Source organism: Lolium perenne, chromosome 5 (genome assembly GCF_019359855.2).
Source record: "Lolium perenne isolate Kyuss_39 chromosome 5, Kyuss_2.0, whole genome shotgun sequence".
Lineage (NCBI taxonomy): Eukaryota > Viridiplantae > Streptophyta > Magnoliopsida > Poales > Poaceae > Lolium > Lolium perenne.
The window spans coordinates 133,694,836-133,708,181 of record NC_067248.2 but is presented as its reverse complement, the minus strand read 5'-3'; the positions used below and the strand labels follow the sequence as shown (position 1 = coordinate 133,708,181).

Below are 13,346 nucleotides of genomic sequence, written 5' to 3'. Positions count from 1 at the left end.
AAACTCATTAGAGGGTTAGTGCATAATCAAAAATTCACATGTTCAGAGGTGACATAATCATTCTTAACACTTCTGGACATTGCACAAAGCTACTGAAAGTTAATGGAATAAAGAAATCCATCAAACATAGCAAAACAGGCAATGCGAAATAAAAGGCAGAATCTGTCAAAACAGAACAGTCCGTAAAGACGAATTTTTCAGGGGCACCCGACTAGCTCAAATGAAAATGCTCAAATTGAATGAAAGTTGCGTACATATCTGAGGATTACTCACGTAATTAAATTGGCAGATTTTTCTGAGTTACCTACAGAGAATACTACTCAAATTCGTGACAGCAAGAAATCTGTTTCTGCGCAGTAATCCAAATCTAGTATGAACCTTACTATCAAAGACTTTACTTGGCACAACAATGCAACAAAATAAAGATAAGGAGAGGTTGCTACAGTAGTAACAACTTCCAAGACTCAAATATAAAACAAAAGTGCAGAAGTAAAATTATGGGTTGTATCCCATAAGCGCTTTTCTTTAACACCTTTCAGCTAGGCGCAGAAAGTGTGTATCAAGTATTATCAAGAGATGAAGCATCAACATTATAATTTTCACAACTTGTCACAATAGGTATCTTAGATGCTCCATTATCTATAGTGGTGTTAAGGGCTTTGTCAATTTTAGGCCTATAATAGTTTTTTGGTTTAGGCACCTTAGAGACATACATGAACTTTTGCTCCTTACCCACATAAGCTTTCTCCTTAAACTTAAGAGAAGAAAAAGTTGAACCCAATGTTCCCATAGCTTCTTCAAGTTCACTAATCCTATGGGTTTGATTATCATGAATAGCACAAGCTTCTAAGATGGCAATTCTCTCATTAATTCCACCTAGAGATTTATCAAGTTTATCAGTGCTATTAAGTAATACTCCCAATTTAGTCTCAATACTTGGAAGATTTTGCTCTATGGTCTCCAACTTTTTCATGACATCTTCAAGAGAGATTTCAATTTTAACTTCATTAACAGGTGGTATTCCAAATAGACTCTCAATAATGCAACTAGCTTCTAAAGCAGGAGTGCCTAGGAAATTACCTCCCGCGAGACAATCAAGAACATACCTATTTCAGCTAGAGATACCAACATAAAAATTCCTGAGTAGGATAGTGGTGGAATGTTTCTTAGTGCACCTATTATGAGCATCACTAATTCTATACCAAGCATCTTTTAAACATTCTCCCCCTTGTTGCTTAAACGAACGAACTTCAACTTCAGGATTACTCATTTTAGCAATAGTAAATAAAACAAATTAGATAAAATAAATGCAAGTAACTAATTTTTTTTGTGTTTTTAATATGGAGAACGCAAACAAGATAGTAAATGAAGTAAAGCAAGTAACTATTTTTTTTTGTATTTTGATATAATGCAGCAAACAAAGCAGTAAATAAAATAAAGTAAAGCAAGACAAAAACAAAGTAAAGAGATTGGAAGTGGAGACTCCCCTTGCAGCGTGTCTTGATCTCCCCGGCAATGACGCCAGAAATTTACTTGCTGGCGTGTAGTTGACGTGGGAGTTAGAAATCTTTGTGGTGTAACTTTTCTTCAGGTCCCCGGCAACGGCGCCAGAAATTTAGCCTTGATACGCGTACAACACGCATCCGTTGGGAACCCCAAGTGGAAGGTGTGATGCGTACAGCAGTAAGTTTCCCTCAGTAAGAAACCAAGGTTTATCGAACCAGTAGGAGTCAAAAAGCACGTTGAAGGTTGATGGTGGCGGAGTGTAGTGCGGCGCAACACCAGGGATTCCGGCGCCAACGTGGAACCTGCACAACACAACCAAAATACTTTGCCCCAACGTGACAGTGAGGTTGTCAATCTCACCGGCTTGCTGTAACAAAGGATTAGATGTATAGTGTGTATGATGATGTTTGCAGAGAATAGTAAGAACAAGTATTGCAGTAGATTGTATTCGATGTAAAAGAATGGACCGGGGTCCACAGTTCACTAGTGGTGTCTCTCCAATAAGAAATAGCATGTTGGGTGAACAAATTACAGTTGGGCAATTGACAAATGAAGATGGCGTGACAATGCACATACATATTATGATGAGTAGTGTGAAATTCAATTGGGCATTACGACAAAGTACATAGACCGCTATCCAGCATGCATCTATGCCTAAAAAGTCCACCTTCGGGTTAGCATCCGCACCCCTCCAGTATTAAGTTGCAAACAACAGACAATTGAATAAGTATGGTGCGTAATGTAATCAACACAAATATCCTTAGACATAGCATTGATGTTTTATCCCTAGTGGCAACAGCACATCCACAACCTTAGAACTTTCTGTCACTGTCCCAGATTTAATGGAGGCATGAACCCACTATCGAGCATAAATACTCCCTCTTGGAGTTACAAGTAACGACTTGGCCAGAGCCTCTACTAGCAACGGAGAGCATGCAAGATCATAAACAACACATAGATGATAGATTGATAATCAACATAACATAGTATTCCATATTCATCGGATCCCAACAAACGCAACATGTAGCATTACAAATAGACGATCTTGATCATGTTAGGCAGCTCACAAGATCGAACAATGATAGCACATGAGGAGAAGACAACCATCTAGCTACTGCTATGGACCCATATTCCAGGGGTGAACTACTCACACATCACTCCGGAGGCGATCATGGCGATGAAGAGTCCTCCGGGAGATGATTCCCCTCTCCGGCAGGGTGCCGGAGGCGATCTACTGAATCCCCCGAGATGGGATTAGCGGTGGCGGCGTCTCTGGAAGGTTTTCCGTGTCGTGGCTCTCGGTACTGGGGTATTCGCGACGAAAGCTTTAAGTAGGCGGAAGGGTAGGTTTAGGGGCGATGCGAGGGCCCCACACGCCAGGGCCGCGCGGCCAAGGGCTGGGCCGCGCCGCCCTGTCGTGTCGGCGCCTCGTCGCCCCACTTCGTTTCCCTTTCGGTCTTCTGGAAGTTTCGTGGAAAAATAAGACCCTGGGCGTAGATTTCGTCCAATTCCGAGAATATTTCCTTTGTAGGATTTCTGAAACCAAAAAAAGCAGAAAACAACAACTGGCTCTTCGGCATCTTGTTAATAGGTTAGTGCCGGAAAATGTATAAATATGACATAAAGTATGTATAAAACATGTGAGTATCATCAATAAAGTAGCATGGAACATAAGAAATTATAGATACGTTTGAGACGTATCACCGGTCTCAAGGTGGTTGATGGGAGACCGGATTATAGAATAGATAGCCGCACTATCAAGAGGGGCTTTCGGTTGGGTAACTTGATCACATCGTCTTAGGGAGCTCAATCCTTTGCATACTTTGCATATCCCTATTGCTTCTTGGTCATAGATCCGGTTGACCGGGCGGCAGGCCGGATCCGGCCGGTCATAGGTCCGGTTGACCGAGCGGCAGACCGGATCCGGCCGGTCGAATCCGGATCACACGCTGACGCCAAACGGAAGCAGTTCTGGGGCTCGGGTAGCCCCACCCGGTCACTGCCCGGCCCAGCATACGGTTTGGACCGGATGGGCCGGCCCCAGGCCCGGTCCAACCGGCCCCCTGATCGGATCGCACGGGTCCGACTCGACCGGACCTTACTGGGTCGGTCTCGCTTGTACCTCTTCGACCCGAGTCGCCCTGTAAACCTATATAAGTGCCTAGGTCACCCACCCCTGCTCTTTAGACAAGATATGGCTTAAACATGACTTTGAGCTTTGTCTCCCTAGGGTTAGATCCATAATATATGTGACTCCCGCATCTTGGGGTGAAGACTTTGTGGCGTTGGTGTGCATCGAGCAACCACACCTCAAGGTGAGGCCATTTGTGGCGTTCGGGAGAGCTAAGCCATCGCACCTCTCCAACGGAGATTAGCACTCACAAGAGTGTGAACTTCGGGTTAAATCATCATCTTCCGCGTGCTTCGGTTATCTCTATACCCGAGCTCTTTACTTATGCACTTTACTTTGTGATAGCCTTCGTGCTTGAAGTTATATATCTTGCTATCACATAGTTGCTTGTATTGCTTAGCATAAGTTGTTGGTGCACATTGGTGAACCATAATACATAGGCTTTGGGCTTGGCAAAGTAAACGCTAGTTTTATTCCGCATTTGTTAAGCCCATCTCGTAAAAGTTTTAAACCGCCTATTCACCCCCCTAGCGACATCCGTGTCCTTTCACAAACATTCTCTCAAAATAATTGAATAATTAGAATCCAACTTAACAATAAAACTGGTACTAGAAGCAACGTAAGAACATGTTGAATACAACCCACACGATGGTCCTCAATATAAATATAATTCTCCTCTAAAGTAAAGCAGCGAGAATTCAAGAATAAAATAGAACTATCACGAGTGTTGGCAATAGTACCATCTATGGGTGCCTCACAAGATTCAAGATAAAAGCATTTTTCAACAAAAAGCAAAACAGATTTAATAGCATTGATATATTTTTCACACGGGAATACTTAAGCATGTCAATGAAGCATATCTTAGTTATCTAGAGATAATTAGTTGTGTCCTTGCTTTCTATACATTTGACATTGAATTAGGTGAATTGAAAACTACAATGTTTACGGGGATACTGCATGGCTATCTTCTTTAACTATATACATGCATTTTATGTTCGGCAGCCAGCATGTGCTGCTACAGAAAACTTAATGGATCATGGCAACACACAAGCAACCAACTAGTTTTCCATAGTTCTAGAGTTTTTAAAACAAAAATAACGCGTAAGACGTACCAGCTATATGAAACCATTTCACTAAGTCATACAAAAAAGAGAACTTTTTTCCACAGATTTCATGAAAAAATTGTTATCTTCACTTTTGCATTCTATCACCGGAGAATGCAAACATAATATTATTATTATCCAGGTTTTGGGAAGATCCAAACATATGGTTCCTTTCTTGTAATGTTAATTTTAAGGGAAGACCACTCTTCTTATGCGTGTGACGACCTTGTTGTAACTTTATGCACTGGTTTAAAATAAACGGTCAGCAAAGTAAATTCTTTCAGTACCTCTAGACTAGAAAAAGATTGTAACAAAGCCCTAACATAAGCTCACTGGTTAAAAATACAAGGCCTGGAGAATAAACTCTTACGAGACTTGGGAGTATGATATGTTCGCTAGTAATAAATCAGTTCAGATAGCTGTCTAATCTATAGATATAATGTACAAACAAAAAAACTATATAGTACATGCTGCACGTCAACTGAACTCGACACACCGGACCGAACGACTTGCTAGATTCACCACCTTCTTGCAGACTTCCCAATTTGTCCATCATCAGATAGCTGCAGATAAAAAATGAAGGCACTGTTATAAGCGTCTGAGACACGACACGAAATGATATGATAAAGCAGATTATTCATATATGACAAAAGACTTAGGTTAGCAGCTAAGCATAGAAATATAACTGCCATAAGATTTTTTTTTTTGCAAAACCATTGGCATAAGTACTCTTTTTTTTGTTCCCTAGATCAACATTGTGGGATGATATGGGAACCTAAGAAATTTGGGTTAAAAGTGTCTCTAATTATGTTATCTAAAATAAAAAGCCACAGTTGTACACACTAACTGTTGTTTTTCGCCCTCATCCCTTGTTTTCTTTTGTACATCATTGACTAACCCAAAACTTTCAGGTTCATACTTCATTCTTCAGTACTCACATCAGAGCTTACTTTTTGAACACTTTAATTATCTAGTCTTGGCATTTTCCATCTTGATGGTAGGTTGGGCATTTTTCAAAATTATGCTTTTGCAATGGTATTTTGACAATTATCCGATCTTCATAACAGGTTAGATAATGATTATATCATATCAAGAGGAAGTATCAAAGCTCTGACTTTTCAAACTATCCACCAGAGAACCACCCATAACTCACAGATCACACTGTTTCAGCATGGTCAGTACTGCAAACATAATTAAAGGGATAGCTAGAGCCTATGAGAATGTCATGTAGGCCAAACATTGAAACACTGAACACGGAACTTGTTGAGGTTGCTTAGAACAAAACCTGAAGGCAAGTTTAGTCTATACGATCACCAAATTGATATGATATTCTGGATGTGGTTATTCAAGTATAGTATGTCTTTTTCAGTACCTACTATGCGTGCCAGTCAAACCTGAGTCGGTCGACTTAGGACCAGCATTGACTCACTGTACTTTAGGACCCAAATGTGCACTTTCAAATTATTAGGACTAACTTAAAACATGCTAACACTTAAAGATTCTAGAAACAGTATCAAGCTGAATGTGTACCTTAGAATGTACTTTCTTGCACATATTGTTTATGGATTGTGAAAATCGTAATGGACTAACAATACTTTTCTAAATCATCTCAGCAGTTCAACTAGTTCTTGTGTTAACAATTACAAATAGAAGTAGCTTGAAGTTTTTTTTTCATTGGTAAGGGGCTTTTTCGGAAATACAATTGATTGAAAATGCAATATTCTACTTATACTTTAAAAATAAAGTTTCTTTCCTTGGGTATGCGCCAATCTTATCTATGTTAGCTATTCTGTCTCTCTGTGCTGATTTCCTGAAACTGCAAATTTCTGAACGATGCCCTGTTTGAAACTTCGAACCAATGCAGCTTGAGGATTTTTAGAATTTCTAGGTAGAAAGATTTTAGCTACAAAATCCCATTTTCTTGATCAGGTACCTATCTTAAGCTGAAACTGCTCTCTGAAACTTAAGGAGTTAACCACGTTATGAATTCAGATAAGCTATCAATTCAGTACAACTTAGTTTAGGTTCAATTATTATGTGTCGTTTCTCATTTCTGATCAAGAGTCCAAATGGTTTACCAACATGCATTAACCGACGTCAAGTTGATTCAAAATAGGAACACATCCACACGGCTATGTAAACTACCTGTAAAACTACATCTAAATTTTTAGCTGTACTGAAACATTTTTTGGAGATGGGCCGAGAAACTAGGATGATTATTTATGCTCAACAACAAAAACTAACTGTACCAGGTCAAAGGAAGTCACCTGGTCTGCATCCGAGTCTGATTAGTCAACCATATACAGGTTGAATTTATCAGAATATCCTTCCTCGTAACCACCTTTACAAGGATGTTTTAGAATACCTATGTTTTGTCTCTCGCATTCAAAGCAATCACCTTACACAATTTTAAAACAAACATTAGAAAACAACACAATTTGATAAAACTGTCTGAAAATATACTGGTTTGAATTGCACAAGTAACTCAAAAATATACTAATCAATATTTGTGGTTATTCCTTAATTCTTGCTCACGAAAATTGGAAAGGGACGTTAAGAATTCGTACCATCATCAGTTGCCTCCAATGGGCAGCAGAAATAGTGCTTCACACTAGACAACTCCTTCACTTCAGCAAAATAAAGTTTTGATGTCCAAATACCAGAATTTCCAAGTTTTGTCTGCATAGTGAAATTGAAATGCTGATATATCTTGCCATGAGCCTGGACTTTGTAACAGCGACGGCGAAGTTCTCCAAACTTGTACTCGGTGTCCTACAAAACCATCAGAATAAGGAACCAAACTTAACTCCAATTTTACTTGGAAAGAAGCAAATATACACAACGGGTTATACAGACCTCAAGATTACTATTCTGCGCATAGTTTTTGAAAGCAAGCAAGCATTCATCAGTCATCCGGTCCATCTCATTTAGAGGTCTTCCTCCATATGTAAGTCTCCTCTTCGTATTATAGTACTCCTTTGCTTCGTCATCGGACGCAGGATAACACGCCCCAATTGAAGGGCGGAACAGTCCCTGCTTTTGCGAATTTTCATCTCTTTTAAGAGAATGCGCACCATTGTTAGTCATCTCGTCAGTGGAACAAAGATCCTCCTCATCCACCTCCAAATCCAATTTTTCGAACCTAAATAGACCATTTAGTCTGATTATATTTTAGATGGCAATACCTACATAAAGTAAAAACAATACAATGCATTTTATTTGAACATTCGATAAAAAAGTGATCCACTTAATCTTGTAAGATGGGGAGGGTAGAAAGGAAATTAACTTAGCGGCAAAACAGCTCAATTATACGAAACGAGAGATGAAGACTAAACAAGATGCACAAGTCAGTATGAAAGAAATCCTTACAATTGGGACATCCAGCCGGATAACTCAGCCTTTTCGTGCCGGCCACCAGCATCCAGGGTCGAATCCTTCCTGAATTCCACGGACGATTGGGATGTCATTGCCCTGGTGAGCAACAACCTCTGCTCAGAGATCTGTTCTGCTAACCTAAAGATGATAAAAAGTGCACTTGTTAGGCCCTATCAAAATAAATGCTTAATCTTTGAATAAAGAGGAAGCCTTTTTTTTCCAAGGAAAAAATCTACATGGAAAAGAACAGACAGGTAGCGAAGCGTGCAGTGCAAAAAACTGAAATGAGTTTGCATATCCGGGAGAATTCAGAGCGTGATCAATGGCAGAAGGCACGGAGACAAATCGAAGCGCACCTTCTGTTTCTTCCAGAGAGAGAGAGAGAGAGAGAGAGAGAGAGAGAGAGAGAGAGAGAGATACGTACGGCCAGCAGATCGATCTCGCGACGTACCAACAGCACCGAGTCGGTCGTGATCAAGTAACTTCGTCGATTGATCAAGTAACTTCGTCGATTGATCAAGTAGGCGCTATTTCTCCTGTACCGATCCGATCGAACGAGGTCATGTATGATCGATCGCGGCCGTGACTGTCTCGGTTAGTTTGTCGGAGTCCGTGAAGATGTCGATTGCGTGTCAGATTCGGTTTTGCCTAGACCTAGAGATTGATTAAAGAGGCCGCCCGACCTACTAGGTACGTCGCCTACCCGATCGATCCATAAAATCGCTCGATCTCCACCGAATTGGTGCTACGTCGCCGGATCTGTTGGGCGAGAAGCTCTTCCTGCCCAGTGAATGTCTGCAGCTCAGCAGAAGTGCAGAACAAAACTCTACAGTAGAGGTTGGTGCTCACCAGGCGAGGCCATCCCGATCTTCTGTGGAATTCCAGAAGGATTCAGCCATGGATGTCGGTGGCCTGCAGGAAAGCGAGGAGTCGCCCCCCTGGATGATCCAATTGTAAGGTTTTCTTTCATTCTGACATGTGCACCTTGTTTAGTCTGCTTATTCTAGTTTCTGATAATCCAGCCGTTTTGCTGCTTAAGGTAATTCCATCTTATAAACATTCGACTAGTTTAATGATCAATATCATGTTACGCAGGTTTCTTTCCTGTAGTTTCTAGGAGTAATGCATATTATAGCTTTTATCTTGTTATTGTCACGTTAATCTAACCAGACTTTAATGGTCAATTTAGGTTCGAGCAATTGGATTTGGAGGTGGATGAGGAGAATCTTTGTTCGACTGACAAGATGACTAAAAATGACGCGAATTCTATTGATAAAGATGATAATTCTCGAAAGTTGGGTATTGGTTCTTCTGATAAGGAGCGTCCAGAATGCAAGCATCCTGCTGTTTGTGCTCTTATTCTTCCGCGGAAGGATGAAGAGAAACGGGAGGAGTATATGACTGACCCAGATGATTATTTAACAGGTTGCCATACTCACAACACTACTGGTACTTGTTTTGGAAGCTCCACATGTCCTTGGTAATATTCTATCCTTTTAAATCTTCAGTAATTCATTTTATTCTATTATGGTTATCATTTTATATAGTGGTGTATGATCTGATACTTGATTAACTGAATCCGAAATAGGTCCAACAGAACTCTTCCAGCCCCCCATTCCCGCCCTTTAATTGGGGCGCGATATCTTCTATCCGATGAGGAAGCAAAGGAGTACTATAGGACGAAAAAGAGACTTACGTACCGACGGAGACCTCAAAGTGGAATGGAGCCGAAGATTGAGGAATGCTTGCTTGCTTTCAGGAATTATGTTAAGAATAATAGTCTTGAGGTTTGTATAACCCCGTTGTCTATTTTTGCTGTTTTCAATTAAAAATAGAGTTAAGTTTGGTTCCTAATTCTGATGGTTTTGTAGGACACTGAGCACAGGTTCGGAGAACTTGTCTACCATTGTGCCACCGTTCATGTTGAGGACAAGATATATCAGCACTTCAATTTCATTATCGAGACAAAACTTATGAATTCTGATATTTGGACACCAAAACTTTATTTTGCTGAGGTAAAGGAGTTGTCTAGTGGCAAGTACTATTTCTGCTGCCCACTGGAGGCAAGTGATAGTGGTATGCATTCTTAAAGCCCCTTTCCATTTGCTTGGCAAGTATTAAGAAGTAGCTGCAAATGTTTATCAATTGTTGCAGATTTAGTATGAATCCAAATCTCTTGTACTAAATCTACGACAAGTAATACATGGGTCAGAGGGAGTAGTGTACTTTGGGATTACCTTTTGTGTAATTTAAACCACTGTATTCTTAGCAGTATTATTAAATTGCATTGTTTTTTTTATGTTTGTTTTGAAATTGTGTAAGGTGACTGTTATCAATGCGAGAGACAACAATTGGTGGATGGCCTACAACATCCTGACAGTGGTGGTTACGAGGACGGATATTCTACGGATTATGACATTTGTATAGGTTACTCTTCATCAGATTCATATTCGGACAAGGATGAGGACAAGTTATCATTATCAGGTATTTTTTTTTTGTGGAACATATGTAATCATCATAGTTAGCCCATCTTACCAGATGTTCCTCTTATTGTAGCTAAACTTTTAATTTTATATTTACACAGTGTGGGAAGATCATTGGCTCATGTACGTCAACTGAATCAACTGGACGTCGATGGGTGTGTGTTGGTAATCCATTAGGTATTCTCTCGATGAGAGAGAGAAAGAGTGAAGACATACACATGGGTGCACTCCACGGCACCCCTGCACCCCTTGCTGGAGAGGAATTTCACTCTTGTGGAACGCTGTGATCCTTCTCTCCGGCGATCCAGCAGAAAAGAATGCTCTCGGCGGGGCTTCTCTGGAAGCACTGGATGAGGGCCTGGTGTAGATGTTAGGCCAGTGCATCCAGGTTACAGATGATCATCCCAGGAGATTAGTTGTGTCTCTATATCCTTGGTGTGTGCATCCTTTTGAGCCTCACAATTCTGTAAAAACTATCCCTCATTTTTTATTGCAAGGCGCGAAAAAAAAGGATCTGAGACATTACCTGAGCAAGCTAAGTTGTATTGATTTCATATTAGATATGAATATGCAACTTACATGTGGCGTATCAACAAAAAGGAATATTATTAAGAAAAATCATCGAACTGCGTTGATTCAAAATGGCATCCGGTCCAATGAAGTTGAACTTCCAGCTTCTGGCAATTAAACAAATTTTGTAAATAGGGAGATATGGCAAATAGCGGCAGCCCTCCAAATCAGCTACACAGACGCTATATGCTGCTATTTAAAACATTGATTTAAAACTATGGATACTGTACCTAATACTAATTATATATATTACAGCGTACTGAAAAATAGCACTTTGTTTATATATGGAAGAAATAAAGTAGTACGTTGTGAAGCAAGCATATCTTGCAAAAATAAGATGCAAGGATCTTAACATTTTTTGCTGGCATAACAGAAACTAGACAGTTTTTGTTTGGGCATGAGTTTCTTTTAAATCCCTCTGTGATGTTTTGAATCCCTCAGGTACACATTTCATCTTGACACTGTTTCTTAAGTCTGCAAGTGTTAGCATATAATTATTGTCAGTAATATGATCTGTTGGACTTATAAAAATGATGGATGTAACAACATAGGCCTAATAATTTCAAAGTGCACATCTGGGTGTGCCCTCGACCGTTAGTTTATCGCTTTTGGGCTATGAAAAAAAAAAAGAATGAACCTAGGTTCTGGAGTATTAACTTTGAAAAGTTACAAAAAAAGTACAAGTAAGATCCGCATTTTTTTAAATAAAGTCACACACATATGACGTGGGTATTACCCTTCGGGTAACCGACATTGCCCTATCCTATATTGTCTAGTTGGAGGCCCATGAAGGCACTTGGAGGCAAGATGGACCACCTGGACGGCGCACCAGAAGATTCCTTGATGGGCAAGACAAGGAAGCAGCCGAACAAGGGAAGATTAGATTCAAAACTACTGTAAACCTAGTCGTACTCGGTTAGACCTCTTGAGACCTGGCCCCCTATATAAAGGTCAGGAGAGGGGCTGCCGAGGGACACAATCAATCTTAGCAACCTTAGCCACCAAAAGTCTAGAGCTAGGTCGCCGCAACGCTTAGCCTCTCGACGAGATCTCAGCCGAACTATTCGGCACCCCATTGTAACCCATTATCTTCATAATCAAGAACAGACAGGCAGGACGTAAGGGTTTTACCTCATGGAGGGCCCCGAACCTGGGTAAATCACTCTCCCCGCTTGTCTGTAAACCGATGTCTCGTATCAGCTTGCAGGATTCCATCAACCCTAAGCCCCAATCGGAGGGCATTGCCGAGGAGTACCCTCGACAATTGGCGCCGTCTGTGGGGAGCCTGTCGGCACCAGGCACGTCATCGGCAGTACCAGTCACGTCCGCGACGTTCTTACTCGAGTCGCCAACGCAAGCAGAACCAAGAGATTCAATCCGCTGCGGGTCCTTCGAGTTCGTGCCGCACCGCGAAGCGCCTCACTTGATCCCTGCAGGATCGACTGGCGATATGGATGCTACGTTCGGTGGTGTCTGATACGTCCAATTTGCATCACTATTTTATATCATAATTTGCTGTTATTCATTGATATATTTCATATTTGGAGATGATACTTATGTTATTTCATCTATTTTGCATGTTTCATGATTATTGGAGGATCGCGCACCGGAGTCTGGATTCTGCTGGAAAAAGCGCCGTCAGAATGCAATATTTCGGAAGATCAACAATTGACAAAAGTTATATGAAAAATCCTATTTTTCCAGAAGATGACGAGAGCCTGAAGGAGGAGCCGAGGAGGGCCACCATGGGCCCCCCTCACAGGCCAGCGCGGGCCCTTCCCTGGCCGCGCCGCCTTGTGGGGAGGGGGCCCACAGCCCCCTCTGGCCTCCTCTCCTTCGCGTATTTCTTCGTCCCGAAAACCTAAGCCCCGAGGAGGAAGTCGCGAAGAGTCACAGCCGCCTCTGCGGGGCGGAGAACACCAGAGAGAAAAGAGCTCTCCGGCAGGCTGAGATCCGCCGGGGAAATTCCCTCCCGGAGGGGAAAATCGACGCCATCGTCACCGTCATCGAGCTGGACATCATCTCCATCACCATCTCCATCATCTCCATCATCATCACCGCCGTCTCCACCGCTGCACACCGTCACCGCTGTAACAATTTGGGTTTGATCTTGATTGTTTGATAGGGGAAACTCTCCCGGTGTTGATTTCTACTTGTTATTGATGCTATTGAGTGAAA

General features: G+C 41.3%; 2 protein-coding genes across 3 annotated transcripts; one reads left to right on the top strand and one right to left on the bottom strand.

The window, feature by feature from the left end:
- Positions 1 to 5,012: 5,012 nt before the first annotated feature.
- LOC127299946 (uncharacterized) lies at positions 5,013 to 9,067 on the bottom strand. Of its 2 annotated transcripts, XM_051330008.2 has the most exons (6): positions 8,965 to 9,067; positions 8,110 to 8,253; positions 7,597 to 7,882; positions 7,308 to 7,512; positions 7,008 to 7,138; positions 5,013 to 5,303 (listed from the first exon to the last, which is right to left on the bottom strand). In XM_051330008.2, the coding sequence occupies exons 1-5, from the start codon at positions 9,012 to 9,014 to the stop codon at positions 7,029 to 7,031; spliced, it is 795 nt and encodes a 264-aa protein (XP_051185968.1). In that variant the 5' UTR covers positions 9,015 to 9,067; the 3' UTR covers positions 5,013 to 5,303; positions 7,008 to 7,028. The 2 variants fall into 2 exon arrangements, 1 of the variants encoding a protein (XP_051185968.1); XR_007850804.2 differs by lacking the exon at positions 8,965 to 9,067 and having other exon boundaries at positions 5,014 to 5,303; positions 7,597 to 7,925; positions 8,110 to 8,332.
- LOC127299945 (uncharacterized) lies at positions 8,941 to 11,251 on the top strand. Its single transcript, XM_051330007.2, has 6 exons — positions 8,941 to 9,068; positions 9,305 to 9,595; positions 9,704 to 9,902; positions 9,987 to 10,191; positions 10,438 to 10,599; positions 10,700 to 11,251. The coding sequence occupies exons 1-6, from the start codon at positions 9,013 to 9,015 to the stop codon at positions 10,732 to 10,734; spliced, it is 948 nt and encodes a 315-aa protein (XP_051185967.1). The 5' UTR covers positions 8,941 to 9,012; the 3' UTR covers positions 10,735 to 11,251.
- The last annotated feature ends 2,095 nt before the right edge of the window (positions 11,252 to 13,346 follow it).